The sequence below is a fragment of the Cupressus sempervirens genome, chromosome 3, assembly GCF_028749045.1.
Source record: "Cupressus sempervirens isolate cs-2001-9-10 chromosome 3, ASM2874904v1, whole genome shotgun sequence".
Lineage (NCBI taxonomy): Eukaryota > Viridiplantae > Streptophyta > Pinopsida > Cupressales > Cupressaceae > Cupressus > Cupressus sempervirens.
In genome coordinates, this window is record NC_143120.1 from 607,211,913 (window position 1) to 607,228,004 (window position 16,092).

Consider the following 16,092-nt stretch of genomic DNA (forward strand, 5'->3'; position numbering starts at 1 on the left):
CGGCTCACCCATCTCCAAATCTTCACCAGGAGGTAGGGGAGAGGTGACCGCAAGATCTCCCATTCACCCTGAACCCCGATTTAACAAGCAAAAGAGGGAAGGATGGGGCAAAAGCCCCTCAACCCACAACACCACCGATCCCCCCCCCCCAAAAAAAAAAAAAAATAAAATGTAACAATGGCCAGAAAATAATAGGCGTTCACCTACAGCAAGAGGGGGAACCCACGTTTGAAATAGAAGCATGCAAGTAGCAACCCCAAAAACCAGAGACAGACACCACCAAGACCAGGACAGACACGGGCTAGGGCATACAGGCCCTAGCAGAGCATGAGAAACTCACCCACGACCTTCAACCACAGTCCCAACTCCTCCTCAGTCGCCGGTGCTCACACATATCTTCTCCAGAAACTGTTTCAGTTTGAATCTACTTTAGTTTAACACATAATTATAATTAATCTCAACAAATAATAATATTAATTAATCTAGGCTTCGACCCATTACCGGTTTAAAAAAAAGCTTCAACTGCAGAAAAAAGCCTTCAACAATTATAGAGAGACATCCCTCCCTTGACATAACTAATAAAAAACATTGTAAAACAAGTTGAATAATCGTGCAATATGAACTTAAAACTAAATATGTATGCAAATCTAAAAGATTGACCCTCTTAATTAAAATTTGATTACAAAATCAAAACAATAATAAGAAAATCATTGCACATGAAACATTAGATTTATGTTTGGGAAAAAAATCCATCATAGAAAGAGAGACGAGTATATTTACTAATCCAATGAAGAATACAAAAATAATACACTTGTCTATAGACCTCTATAAAATTCTAAAAACCCCATTACTTGGAAATTGAAAAAGACCAAATGAATATCACTTACTAAAGGCACAAACCATAAATAAAATGAAGAAAAATGAGAGATGTATGAACATCCCCTCGGATGATGATCCCATGAATGAGAAGGATTTGAGAGGTAAGAAGGATATGCCTCAAGGGGAGGCTAAGGACAAAGTTAATTATGATGTTGATGCAGAGAAAGATAATCTGGACATCGATGAGGATAATCTGAATCAGAGCTTTGTCTTGGAAAAGCATGGGTATATGAAGGGTGTCTTTGGCAATCCCGATGTGATGAGGAGGGATATTCACAGTATAAAGGAGATAATGCAATATCTTAGAAGGGAGTTCCAACATCTAAGGAAAACTAATAGGGGCAACAAGACTTTAGGTCAACATCTGGATAAGCTTTCAGATGTGATTGTGAATGCTAAAGAAGTCACTAACATGATGAAGAGAGTCCCACCTCTTGAAGTTAAAACTAGAGATGTTGATCAAATGGTGAAGGATATAAGAAGAAGATTGATATTTGGATAGCAGAGTTGAGGGCACTAAGAATGTTTTGATAAAGATATTTGATCAGAGTTGTTCCATTTTGAAAGCTATTGTTGATAATATCAAGATTTTGTTGGATAAGCTAGAGCAGGGGAGAAAGAACCAGGGTACAAAGGAGATGAAGGATGATCATGGTCCCAATAAATGCACAAGGGAAAATTCAAAGAAGATAGAGGTCATGGAAGATAAAGAGATCGATGAGCTGAGGGCTTCTGCTGTGAACATGAACATTTTGGCTAACCAGGTTGCTGACATGCTGAAGACATTATAGCTATCTCATTGCTGTCTATTTGCTATCTTTTTATTTACTTGTTGTTTTAGGGCTTTATGTACTAGCTTGTTTATCTTTTTTGGTGTTGTTGCACAGTTCTTCTTGGACTTTTATTGATACTATGCTTTGTTCTAGGTAAAAGGTTTCAGGTCCTTTCAAAACCTGTTTTTACTTAATCAAAACACTTACTAAAGGCACTACTTTAAAATAGTTTTTGAGGATGAATACCACTATGACATCATAAAATAATAGACAATATAACCACCTAGAAAAACCTCATGCCCACCTCCAAGAATGATCTCTTACAAATGCTTCTTACAATTGTTATTGTTGGTCATTTTTGCCTTCCCACTAAAATTTCCATATTTGAATTCAAACATAGTAGTGTTCATATATTTGAAGCATTCAAGTTGGGACACACCAAAATATATCTTTAAAAACTTTAGGTTATATCTCATTTTCTAAAGTAACTGCACACTTTGACCTTTTGTAAACCCTCAACCTTCCCTACCATTAGATCTTCCTAGATCTACAGTCGTTGCAATCTTTCTTTACCAAGAAGCATGATCTTTAGACAATGTGAGCAAGTGACGAGTGGACACATGTACATGGTGAGCCCAGTTTGGAAGGTAATAACATAGCTAGTAGTCACGGTTAAAGGCAAAGGTAGTCAAATGAAGTGTTTTGATCTTACGATGAAGCAATGTCATAAGATCATAGGTGCAAATGATGAGACCACCGAAGTCATGACAAAGGGCTAAGTTAACTGTAATCATAGGATCATAAGGGTTAAGTGTTTATATTCTGATGTTATGCTAGATCGTGATTGTGGAATCATAGGGTTAGTTAGCTATATCATAACATCGTAAGGAAAGATTGAGGGTCCTGCTACCGAATGGCGAGGCAGATCATAAGATCGTAAGGGCAGATTGGTAGGCTTTCGATGCTACGAAATATTGGTGTGTCATAAGATTGTAAAGGAGTTTCAAGAAGGGCCCGATGTTAAGATAGGTTGACGATTGTAAGATCATAGAGATTATAAAGAATGCCTTCGACTAGGAGATACATTGGTGGTTGTAAGATTGTAAGGGCTAGGCTCCAGGCTGAAGATGATATGAGGGTTTTGACCTCGTTTGACAATTGTAGGATCATGGGATTTTGAGTTGACCATGAGGGCATTTCACTTGTCCAGGTTGGAAAATAAAGGGATCTTCAGCCAATGACTTACAAGAAGGGTACAGGATGAAGGTTAAATATGTTTGATTTACTAATATATCTAATTTTGTGAGCCTCAAGAACATAAAATATGGCTCTTAATGATCAGATCAATCTTTTGATCGTCTGCAACTACCTTTTTCTTTCTCCAAGCCTGGTGAATGAATTTTCTATCTTCTTATGATTGTGGGTTATCCATCTACCCAATCTTTAGTTATGGCCACCTTTTCTATCCCTTCCAAAGTTGAATATACGTATGGAAATCGAATTTTTCACATATGGACACACACTTGGGAAAATCCTTTTGTATTAGCATTGATGTTTCTCTGCAACTTGATAATAGTGGTTGATTTCTTCGCTTCTAGAAGAAGTTTCTTAGTTATGCTTGAACTATAAAAGAAAGTTTTGTACCCTTTCTAACGGTTGATTTTTCTCTGATTCTCTAGTATTGCTTCCCATGCATAATACTATAATTTCTTGTGCCTCTAAGCCATTGTAATTCTCAATTGTATCTCTTTTAGCCATTAACACACTGTGCAAGACTTCTTTGCCTTTGGTTAATGTTCTTGTCTATTAACTACAATTTGCATGATCATATCTATTTTTGGCATTAAATGACATTGAGTGAAGTTCCTTCCTATAGCATTCTTGTATTGTCTAATCTACATGTGGTTGTTAGATTAAGCAAGGTCCGAATCTATATTCTTTGAGGTTGTAACTAGTTATTTGTGCATTTATGTTAGAGATAAGATCAAACACTCTATTTTGGTGCATCACCTCATTAGAATAGATTAGGTAGTTTGCTTCTATGCATTCCTTCTCCTTTTTCCTCTCTAAAAGTAGTTAGGTGCATCTTGATAGTAAAGGAAGCCGACCTTCTCTGGAGACTCAACCTCATAGTTCAAGCTTCATAGCTTGGAGGTTGTTTCCATATTTCACAAGGTTGTCCTTAGGTAAAAACTTTGGACAAGGGTGCAAGCTTTTGTGACAATAGTTATAATACATATATTGATAAGTAGGAGAGATTTTCCACAACAAGTCAAATTGTGATATTGCCATTAATATTCAATAGTTGAGTCAAACTCATTGACCCATGTTCCATGAGTAGAGGTTCACAATAAATCATCTCTCATGTCATTGAATGGACATTCACTGCATTTAGGTGATGCTCACAATGGTGAAGCACATCGACTTCTTAGGAAGTCACCCTTCTCAATACTACTCAATCTCAAGTGCACTTAACCACAAAGTATCCTCTAAGGTTTAGTTTTCTTGCAATCTCATTTGTAAAACCTTCAATAAGTATTGTGCTTTATCAACCATTCATTATATATCCCCCAATCTTATCAATTGATAAGTAGAATATACTTTCCACCACAAGTAGAAGTGTAAATTTTTTTAATAAAATTCATTAAAACATTTTAAATTTCTAAGTCTATGATAATAAATATTTGTTTGAAGGATCTGCCTGTTCTCTGCTTGCCACAGCCCATCTGACCAGTACCAATGCCTGCCCCTTGAAACCCTCTTTTATTCCTCAAATATTACTGTTTTTAGCTGTTCTACCTTTCAATTTCAGCACAACAGTCTATCCTACCAAAGCCCTAGAGGGAGAGAACCGCAGGGTCCCGCTTGTAGTAGAAATGGCGCAGACCCCCTTGAAACCCTAGCTTCGCAAGAAAGTGACGGATTCCAGATCTGCCCCGGCAAACAGGTGCGGACACTCACCCTTATCAAATCCCGCCCAATAAAGAATTGACGGGCTATGATTTGGTCAATTTCTTGTTGCTTTATCCATCAATTAGCGTCTGGTGGCCCCGTTGAGATGGGATATGCCAGAGTATATGCCTATGGCCAAGGTATTTATCCCTGTTCAGATTTATATACCTCCGCCTATGCCTGCATATTATATAATAAAAAGTACTTCCAATAGCATTGGCGACGGCCGCCATTGCTTGTCCTCTAGACTCTTCCATCTATTTGGGATATACGTCTTCAATTTATATTCCATTCAGATTGATTTGGCAACATATTTCTATTTCGATTTCAATGTATATCCCACTTCCAATGTGTGTATATTCCCTTTCAATGTTTCCTGTTAAAACGTATGCCTTTGTCTTTTTTAACCTAGGTTGGTGTTACTCTAACTCGCTGGCATTAAATTCAGGACGTTCTGCTCAAAAAGTTTGGATGCATTTGTTTCCAACACGTCTCTGTGAGATTAGTGGAATTCGAGGTTGGATCTTTCAGTTTTTACTGTATTTTTTACTCAGGGGTTACAGCTTGTTTATCTTTGTTAAGACGAATGCTCTTGTTGCGACCAGTCCCAACTCTAAGCAAGCAAGTCTGCCTTTGGGGCTGGAATCGAAGCTTGAACGGAGTTTGTCAGACCAGGGTAAGATTTGAAATAAACAGACCTTCATTAAATTTGTGAGATATTGAATATGTTTTTGAAAAATTTGCATTATTTTTTAAAAGTTCTTTGTTTCTGGATTTGCTTGTGTATGTTTTTTAGTATCAATGTTTTAGATCACATTTTTTGATCTATCGTCAGAATGAGAAAATAAGAGAATAGTGATATCAATATTTTGGATCACATTCTATGATCCATTATCAGGATGAGAGAATGTAAGAATAGTGATATTTCACTATTCTTACATTCTCCCATCTGATGGATCACAGAGTTACCATTCTTACAGAGTTACTATTCGCGCATTCTCTCATTCTGACCATAGATCACAGAGTGTGATTAGAAACATTGATGCTAAAAAAAATACACAGTCAAATCTTGAAACAAAAATTTACATTTCAAATGAATTGTAAAATCCTTTATTTTTCATATTATGTAAGTTCTGGACCAGTTTGATCTCAAGTGGGTATTTGTGGTTTTTCTTTAAGATACAGCCAGGGATATGTCAGCGCCTCTTTATCTATGGTTCATTAAATGTTATAATATTTTGTCGCTTGAAGCTTTCAATAAATCATGGTCTGATTAATTGTGCTTACCAGGCATGACCTGAGTAGATTCATTGTTGGTCTTTAGGACTTGGAAAACTGCTATACTATTGGTGGTTCCATCAGCAGATTGTTTATATTTTCTTACATACAATCTTTTGACTCTCCAACTGCTGATATTTTTGACAAAATAGTTTTGAGTCTGTTACTGCGGTCTGGTTCATCATACCTGTAGTTTGGCATTAAAAAAATTCATTTCAACCCAGCGACAGACTTTGATCCCTACCCCAATTCAACCATGTTATACCCAAGTGACTGTCAAGCATGCAAATCCATGCTTAAAGTTAATGTGTATTGGGTGGAAGTAGTCTCATCTTTGTATGGTTATGGATTCTTGCGGTATATTGTGTTACTGTTGTTCATTTCTGAAGGGATGATAGGATGAAGTTGAAATGAACCATAATTGTTGTGGCACATTGATGTCGAGATTACCTCTCAAGGCCATGGGAGTCTCCCTGGCAGAATTTTACAAGGCTTATTTACATAGAATCTGCTCCAAAAGGTTAAAAGGAATTGGTAGCTGGCACTTGCTATTTTGTGTTTGTCTCAAAGCCCACGAAACATTTACCTAAGCTTACATTTAACTAAGTGACCTCTACATTTTTGGTCTTCTTTGAAATCTTGCCTTGGCAGGTTGAAAGAACTCTGCTCGGGTCGGATACTTACCAGGAAATAATTGTTAACTGGAAGCAATAAAATTTTGATTCCAAAGTCGGTTGCAGACAGTAATTTAACGAGTACTGTCAGCAAGGATCATGTTTATCATATTTTCTTCTTTTTGAATTCATTTTGCACTAATTTTTTTAGGGAAATATTTCAGCCTAGTACCTCAAGTAGTAATGTGTCAGTTTGTGGATCTTGACCAGGGTCAAAATAGGGAATCCAGTGGGCTGAGCTTGCCTTTCAATTGAGTTTTCAATTTTGGAATATGTTTTTCTATAATTTCTTTTGTATTTGCACAGAGTGGTACGTAGTCTATTTAGGGTAGTCCATGGAAGTTTTTAAGATTCCCGACTTGAAGAGTAAGGGAAGAGCATCAGCATTCACACATCCTAACTTCACAAACCTATAGAATCTTGAAGAAATAAGAAAAGTACAATTAAAGGCTGCTGTGTATTATCCTATTAAAAAAAAAATTTTCAGAGTCGCAAAGGTTTAGACAATGTTTTGGACTTACCCTGGATTTTGGGACTTGGGAGGGATAAATTCTGGGTGTGTCCTCTTCTTTCAAGACCGGATAATCTGTACCATTTATTGGTTATTTTAAGATTGCCAAAAACTTACACAAATACTGAAGGGAAGAATTATTATTGTAAATTGATTACATTGTATTTACTATTTAAAATTCCGTTTTAAATTGGCTGATTAACTGTTCTCAAAATTAATGTCCCTACATCTCCCATCTGTGAAGCTCAGATACACACAAATAAAAAGGTACAAAAAGCAGTCTTCCTTCAGTTATTTCTGAGGTTAGCAAAGGTGTTGCTTGAGTTTAATATCTAACAATATTGAAGGTGCTATTTTGTTTTGATCTCACAAGATGGAATCAACAAACTCTGTTCCAGATTGGAGTCCAGCTCCAGAAGTCAAGCTACTTGCTTGAAGTTGTGACTGGTTGCAACAAAAGCATTTCTTGTTCATTATATAAGCAAAAGTCCTTTAGTTAATGAAAATATGTTTTCATGAACCTTGCATTGTATTGAATCACCATTACATTCTGTTGTTCTGTTCGGGGTCATCTTGTGGTACTTTGGGATTTTCCTTTGTATCAAATGCAATCAGGGTTTTGCTAATGCTTCTTATGCATATATATTTATTGGAACTAGTTAATTGATTGTTCCAATATTTTTGGTTATATGTTTTGGATAAATCATGTTCATTTATTGGTTGTAATTCAGATTATTTGAATAACATTTTGTAGAATTTAATATTAGTTTATTAAATTATAGATATTTTATAATTTTTATGTTAAATAAATTGAATTTATATGATGCTTCATTTGATTATAAAATCACAGTAATATAGTAAATTATAATAAAGAATGGGGCTCAAGTATGTAGTGGCAATATTTATTTTCATGTATCAAAAACCACTGTCAATCCCTTTATTGATCTTACAGTTATTCTATTATTATTATTATCATTATATTTTATATCCTATGTTATTTTTTCTATTTCTTTCTTTATTATTTTTATCTTCTTGATTTGACTGATTTTCTCTTCATCATTTATTTAAATCTTTTTAGGTTTTAGTTTTAGTTTTTTATTTTCATCCTTTTGTTTTTTAAGGGCCTGCTTTCTTTGTTAGTTTAGACTGTTTCCTTTCAAGTGGTATATTCTTATTTATGGTTATAATTATAATTATCTTCCATTTTTCAATTTTTTTAGTTGCTTTCTTGTATTTTTATTTCCTTGCTATAAAGTGTGTGGAATTATATTTGTTTGTCCTTAAGTATTGCATTCTAGATTTCTTTGTTTGATTTTAATTGTTCAAATTTATCATTTTACTTTTTCCTTTGCATACACCTTTAATTTTATTGTTGTCATTCTTTTCTATTAGTTTTTCCTTTTGTTTCTTCTTGAACTCAAATAGTTCCGCTTGACCTTCCCTCTTACTTTGTGTAACATCCCTACCCCCTTCTCTTTCTTTTTATTATATTAGATTTGTAACCAAACCATTTTCATTTTCTTTATGCTTCCAGTGTCATCCTACTGTTGGATTAGAGTGTGACACAAAAATTATACACGATCTAATCTTGAAGCAATACCAATAATTTTAATAAATGATAATCTACAATTATACTCACTCTTAGAATTTTTCAACACTAAAATGTCATCATGATAGCCTATAAACAAGAAAGGATGAACATTCTCATAGAAGACAATATTAAATCATAATATTTTTTCACAAAATTATAGGTTTAAGTAAAAAACCTATGTACAAATGTGATGTATTAAATAAATTGAATTTATATGATGTTTCATTTGATTATTAAATCACAGTAATATAGTAAATTATAATATAGAATGGGGCTTAAGTATGTAGTGGTATATTTATTTTCATGTATCAAAAACCACTATCAATCCCTTTATTGATCTTACAGCTCTCAAGACTAATAAGCCCTCTATATCTTTGCTCTTCTCTCCTTGGCTCTTCTTGCATTCTCCTTTTGTCGGGTTGTGCTTTCTTGTCTCCTTTCTACTAGCCCCAACAAAGCCTCTATATATTCTTTTGATTTTATGATTTTGTAGGTTATTTTTAGTGTTCTTTATATCTACTCTTAATTCATTAACACTTTTTAGTATTGTTATTTTACTTTCAAGTTTTATTAGTTTTCATTTCTTGATTCTTAATTCTTTTATTATTATTATGTTTCTTTATTTTATTATTATTATTATCATTATATTTTATATCCTTTGTTATTTTTTCTCTCTTTCTTTATTATTATTCTTTAGTATTTTTATCTTCTTGATTTGATTGTTTTTCTTCTCATCATTTATTTAAATCTTTTTAGGTTTTAGTTTTAGTTTTTTACTTTCATCCTTTTGTTTTTTAAAGACTTGCTTTCTTTGTTAGTTTAGTTGAAATTATTGTTTCCTTTCAAGTGGTATATTCTTATTTATGGTTATAATTATAATTATCTTCTATTTTTCATTTTTTTAGTTGCTTTCTTGTATTTTTATTTCCTTGCTATATAGTGTGTGGAATTATATTTGTTTGTTCTCATGTATTGCATTCTAGATTTATTTGTTTGATTTTAATTGTTCAAATTTATTATTTTACTTTTTCCTTTGCGTACACCTTTAATTTTATTGTTATTCTTTTCTATTAGTTTTTCCTTTTGTTTCATCTTGAACTCAAATAGTTCCTCTTGACCTTCCCTCTTACTTTGTGCAACATACCTACCCCCCTTCTCTTTCTTTTTATTATATTAAATCTGCAACCAAACCATTTTCATTCTCTTTATGCTTCCAATCTCATCCTACTGTTGGATTAGAGTGTGACACAAAAATTATACACGATCTAATCTTGAAGCAACACCAATGATTTTAATAAATGATTATCTATAATTATACTCACTCTTAGAATGTGATGATATCTAGTGAGAGGTATGAATGGTATTCCTCATCTTTATGAGAGGGTATTCTGGTTCTAGATGGGGTGTGTTGAGGGTCCAAGGTCCAAAGTGAGTAGTCTAGGGCAACTCAATGCTTGAGGGTTTGTGATTTACTGAGAGACCAATCCAAGGTAGCTTAAGTAGTTTGACCATGTGATGATACTCCCAAATATGTAGGTTAAGTCTTATCCTTAGATTGTTTTATTGGTTATAACTTGGATTGTTAGAATAATATTTTATATAATGTAATATTAGTTTATTAAATTATATTTATTTTATGATTTTTATGTTAAATAAATTGAATTTATATGATGTTTCATGTTAGAGTAAAAGAATAATTTAATTTAATTTATTAAATTACATTTACTCCCTACTTAAGATTTCACTTTATGCACATGCATTTTCATTTAATAATTAAATGTTATTTACCTCTTAGGGTTTCCCTTTTAGGGTTTTATGATCTCCTTTATTAGGATTGATTTATTGTATTTTCATTCATTCTTTCAGTTTGATAATATATTCTTGTATATTTTCAGAGCTAAAGTCTTGCCTTCTCTTATCTTTTTCTTCTTTGTGACAGGTCCTTGCATGCATGTGTTCTACTGGATCTGTGGATTTGTTCCTATCAAATCCTTTGGTTATACAAACTCAGATTGGGTTGGTGATATTGATGATCAGAGGTCTACTTCTAACTTTGTTTTCTATCTTGGTTCTAGTCCTATCACATGGTCCTATCTACAAGCATGCTCATGCATTATCATCTACAGAGGCAGAATACAGGGTAGTTGTGCTAGCTAGTCAGGAGGTTTTATGGCTTCGAGAGTTGATGATAGAGTTTGGATTTCCTCTTGATAGTTTCACCTTTCTTTGGTTTGACAATCAGAGTGCTATACACATTTCTCGCAACCCAATTGAGCATTAGAGGACAAAGCACATTAAGCTTCACATGCACTTCATCATGCATTTAATTCAGGATGACTCTTAGCTTTGAGTACATTCCCACTGCTAAGCAGGTTGTAGACAACTTCACTAAATCGTTTGCATCCCCGTGGTATCTTCAACTAGGTTCTAAACTTGGGGTGAAGGAAGTTGTCCTTGGGGGTCTCATTGATGAGCCCTTCCTTCTTTTCTATTTTTAAGCTTCTTCCATCTCTTTTTGGAGTAGGTTTTCCCTATTTCTCCATTTTTTAGAGATTTGGTTATGTTGGGTACCACATCAAGCCATGTTGTCGAGACCCATTTTTGCTTTCAACATTATAGTTTCCTTGTTTTTTCTACATTGTTCATCTTTTGCACGGGGGGAGGAGGCTGTTAGAGTAAATAATTAATTTACTCTAGATTTAAGATTTCCCCTTAACTCCCTTTTGTGGGAGTTAGGAGAAATACCCAATGAATGAGTGAAATTTCTTTGAACGTTTTCCTTAAACCTTAATCCCTCCCTCTTCAATCTTAGCCACCATAGAGTGCCAGGCCAGTGAATCAATGGAGTTGACTAAACTAGTATAACCAACACCATTAAGGCCAATAGTGGTACCAAGGGAGAGAAAGCTGATAGATTCTCCCTTCCCAAAACCATTATCGATAGGGCCAACATCATTAATCTTTCCCACGAGAACCTCATTGCTTTTATAGTAATCACTTATAGGGAAAACAAACTTGACAATACTATGTTGGACTAAACCAACAACACCAATCTTTAGCTTATCAACAACGAAAGCCAAAGTAACACTAGAAGCTCCATGAAAAGAGCTAGCCATAGGAGAGATCTGAAGAACAACATCCTTCAGACCAAAACCAACATCCAAAAAATGATCAAGAGAAGGGTTAGTATCACCTTCATGATGTTGATCAACTTTAGTAGCATCTGAGGGGACTTCCACAACAGGTGCAAGCTTTTTGACTATTGTATAATGCTACCGCAAAGCCCCATTCCACCATGTGGAGGGAATCTTAGATTTTTTTTAGACTCACACTTTGCCGCAACATGCCCAGTTTTAAAGCATTTTTTGCACCTAAATGAAAGACCTTCATAATCTAAAGATTGGATTTAAGAGGCAATAGGACTACAAAGTTTAATCTATGTTGGAAATCTTTTAAACACATCAATATCAACAAGATTCCATGCATAAGTATAATGCAATATATCAAAGGAATCCAAATCCACCATTAAGAAATCACCTAATGCCCCTCCAACTTCCTCAAGAACAAAATCATGCCAAAGATGAAGAAGGCGATTAGGAAGACGTATCCAGATAGTCATTTTGCTAAAAGACTTAGTGGTAGGATTAAAATCCTTATGCAAATTTTTAACCATCAAAGGGACATAGTTTTTCCATATGAAGAAATGATCATATAGAATGATTCTCCTACCCTCCACATTATCGAATTTGACAATAAAAAAACCTTCTACTAGAGGAAAGATTTGGAAAAAATTAGTAAGATGTGGATCCCAATGCTCATATATCCAAGCATGGAGCCCCTTGAGAGAGGGCCAAAAGCCTCTAAATTGACAAATAAATGCATCCATTTCAGGGATCTCAGCCTATTGCTCAATCTCTAAAACAAGTACTTGTTGGTTGTTAGCATTTAAGCATTGGTTATTATTCTTTTGGTGATGGGAATTTTGACTTGGAAGTTGGTATTCTTTTATTGGTTTTTCTTCATTGGTTTGTTTACTTGGTTGGAGTTGGTATGTGGCTTTGGTTTTGGTTGGTTGTTGTTTTGACATTTGTTATCTTTTCTTTATCAATAGTTGTGGTACCCTTTAGGTAGAGAGAGAGATTTCAAGATCCGTTACCTAGGAATGGTTTTGTGATTTGATATTTGTGTGTGGATCGTATGTTATCTCCCAGTATGATGAGAGTTAGTTTGATTAGGTTACCACAAGGTTGGGAGGTAGTGAGTCTCTTACCATTGGGGCCCTCTAAATATTTGCACCAATGTTGGATGTTCCATTGTTGTAGTTGTGTCATTCTTATTCTTATCTCTTGGAGACTTTCTATTAAAATGTCATGTCTATGCATATATGTAATATGTAATTGTATCTTGAGGTCCTTATGGGATGATGGGTTGTATTTGGTTTATCATTACAAGCACTAAGACGTGAAAAAAAGTTGTTTATTTGGATGTACTTCATTGTATCAGTTGTACTTGTTGGAGATTGTAGATGCGATAGAGATCTTTATCTCTAGGCTTTAATATTGTTATGTTCACCTTCATTGAAAAGGACATTTATGATAAATTGTAATATTAAATATTAAGGTGTGTGTCATACAACATGCGTTGAAGCATGGAAATGCAAAGATTTTCTTTGAAAATAAAGAGTCATATTTTGGGAAATTGAAGAGACCTTCAGTTGTAACATATATAGTGTCTCTCTGTCTGTTTTTTTATTAAGAAAGTAGGTTTTGAAGGAGCCTTGAAACCTAAATACAAAGCAAGAGAAAAACTAAACAACCTACAAACTAACCTAAAAGATATACAATATGCTCATCTTGAAAAAATAAGACTGAGACAAAACATAAGATAGATAGAAAATGGAGTGCCCCACATCACACAATCCCCACCAAGACATACCAATGATCAAGGAAAATATAAATCCTTAAAAAAATGATCACCCTTCAAAAAGAAAAAGTCAAAAATATTAGGAGTTCTCCTTAACTCCCAACTTGTGGGAATTGGGAGAAACATGTGAGGGAAACTTCTTTGAATTTTTTCCTTTAGCTATAATCCATCCCTCTTCAATTGTGACAACCATAGATTGCCAGGACAATGAACCAATCAAATAGTTAGAACTAGCATAATCAACACCATACATGACAAGGCCAACAGTAACAAGTCCATTAGCACCGAATCCACCCTCCAAAGAGCCAATTTTTCCAAGGCCAACACCAATAATTTTTTTGATAGACTCCAAAATGGGCTTTTCAACGCCATGTTGGAAAGAACCAATAGCATTAATTGAGATCTATTTAGTGATAGTAGCAACTAAAACACCATAGACAAAGCCAACCATAGGAGGGACCACATCAACAACATGTAGTTGGCCACAAAATCAACATGACCATAGTCATGGACAATTGCATCAACCTACGCTGATGAATAACAATACCATTTAAGAGGACTTCCCCATCCAATGCGGGCAACTTGTCCACTGTATAATTCTACAACAAAGCCCCCTTCTACTAGGAGGAGGGTTTCTTAGATAAAGAAATGATGAAAGAGATCAATATTTATCAAGATCAAGCTTGTTGCAATGTCAATGGGGCAACACCATCCTTGAACATCACACACTAAGAAAAAATTCAAGTATGGTAAAGCAAGTCAATTTTAACTATTTAACACTTTCAACTAAGATTAAGTCTTAATGTATGATGTTTAAACCATCCACTAATAATCTGTTCATTTGGTTCCTACATTGGGCAGACCCATAAACACCATTTATGCCTTTCTAATCCTTCTATTTTTCTTTTCCTTACAAAGTTAAGTGCAACAAAATCAAATTACCAATAGAATTCCAAGATCATCACATAAGCTTCAAATGCTAAGTCAACTATATGTTTAGCACCACCAACTAAAAACACATAACTTTTCTAGTAAAGATTTCCAAAATAGGTGTTCTTATTGAGTGTTTTGAATTCTTTTAGATGATTTCTAAAGGGAAAAAAATAAAATGAAACTGCCTCAAAAGGATTAGTCAGAGACAACTTGGACTTGGACCTTGGCAATTTGGGTTTCCTTTCCTTCATCTAAGATAAATTTATTAATGTCCAATAGGAGACCAACGAGGGTCTAAATGACTGGAAATAGTACAAGGGAAAATGCCAACAAGGGGAGCACCCAATGGTGTCTGCAAAAAGAGCGTGAAAGCAAAAACAAGAGAACCAAGAAAAGGAAGAGGATGAGCAACAACTAAGAACTCTTCATAGGCGAGAAGTAGTCTAGAATGGAAAGGTGTGCATTAGAGAAATTAGGGGCTCTGGAAGGTTGCCTCTAAGGTCTGCAAAGAGTAGTAGTAGTAGTAGAGAGACGCTGCTAAGTGTGATCCCTACGAGGTCTCACAGATTTGGTATGAATTGAGATAGTGTAGAGAGATCGCTTTGATCCTCGGGCAGGAACCATAGGACTGAAAAAGGAGGTGATGAGCTGCATAGGAGTTGGTGTCAAGCAAAGTTGGAGCTATATAATGTGCTCACGAAGCCACATGGTCTCCAGAAGGTAGAGTGCAAGACAACGCTAGTCAATATATTTGAAAAATGAGGGAAGAGGTTGACACTCTTTGAAGATATAGTAGAATCTCCCCTTGATCTCATAGTGATTCATAGGACAACAAAAGATAAAGTGAGACTCAGTCTCAACCTCCTTGAGGTGACAAAGCTGATAGATCCTATCCTCCTTGTCGATCTAGTCATCAGTCTAAATACACAGCCAATGAGATCCCACCCTAAAAGATCCCAAGGAGATGTGAAGAGCATGAGTCCAATGACAAGTGAGGTACTAGGGGCATGAGATGATCCCATCCTAGATATTAAGGATAGAGCCCACCTAGGGGATTCCTCCAGGTCATGAGAACATATTGTCTGTAGATGTCAAGTCTAACATGCTTGTTCAACTCTTGTTGAGGTGGAAGAAGGTGGGTTGGAGCATCCAAACAAAACTGAAAGGGGGGAAGATGATCCATACTAATACCAATCGAGCCCAAGAGGGCAGAGACCTAGGTGTACCAGCAATGAGATTAGTGACCAGAGTTTGAACCCACAACCTCCTTGGAGGAACAATAAACCAAGTAGGAATACCTATGATGACCATCAAGGGAATCAACAAATCTCTAGAGCTAGTGAAGAAGCCAAATTAAATCAAAGATGGTCCCTAATTTGAAAGGATGAGCACCAAACTTTGCTAGAATGATGCTATGTGGTGTGGACCGGTGACATCTGATAATACATCGAAGGAAAAGAGTTTGGACTCTCTCAATAGAGGCCCAATCAGACTCCAAGAGGGAGGGCCCCCAAATAGTAGAGCCATCGAGGATAGTTAGCTTGACTAGGGAGTCAAGAAGGGACATCTTAGTCGTGG

General features: G+C 35.2%; 1 protein-coding gene across 7 annotated transcripts; it reads left to right on the plus strand.

Annotated features, from left to right (window-relative positions):
- Positions 1 to 4,605: 4,605 nt before the first annotated feature.
- Positions 4,606 to 13,148, plus strand: LOC149568138 (uncharacterized). Of its 7 annotated transcripts, XM_089821139.1 has the most exons (4): positions 4,606 to 4,744; positions 5,053 to 5,121; positions 5,210 to 5,280; positions 10,598 to 13,148. In XM_089821139.1, exons 1-4 carry the CDS (start codon positions 4,651 to 4,653, stop codon positions 10,937 to 10,939), a joined length of 576 nt encoding a protein of 191 aa, XP_089677265.1. In that variant the 5' UTR covers positions 4,606 to 4,650; the 3' UTR covers positions 10,940 to 13,148. The 7 variants fall into 7 exon arrangements, with proteins under 7 accessions (XP_089677265.1, XP_089677263.1, XP_089677261.1 ...); XM_089821137.1 differs by lacking the exon at positions 4,606 to 4,744 and having other exon boundaries at positions 4,756 to 5,121; XM_089821135.1 differs by lacking the exon at positions 4,606 to 4,744 and adding an exon at positions 4,756 to 4,954 and having other exon boundaries at positions 5,053 to 5,280.
- The last annotated feature ends 2,944 nt before the right edge of the window (positions 13,149 to 16,092 follow it).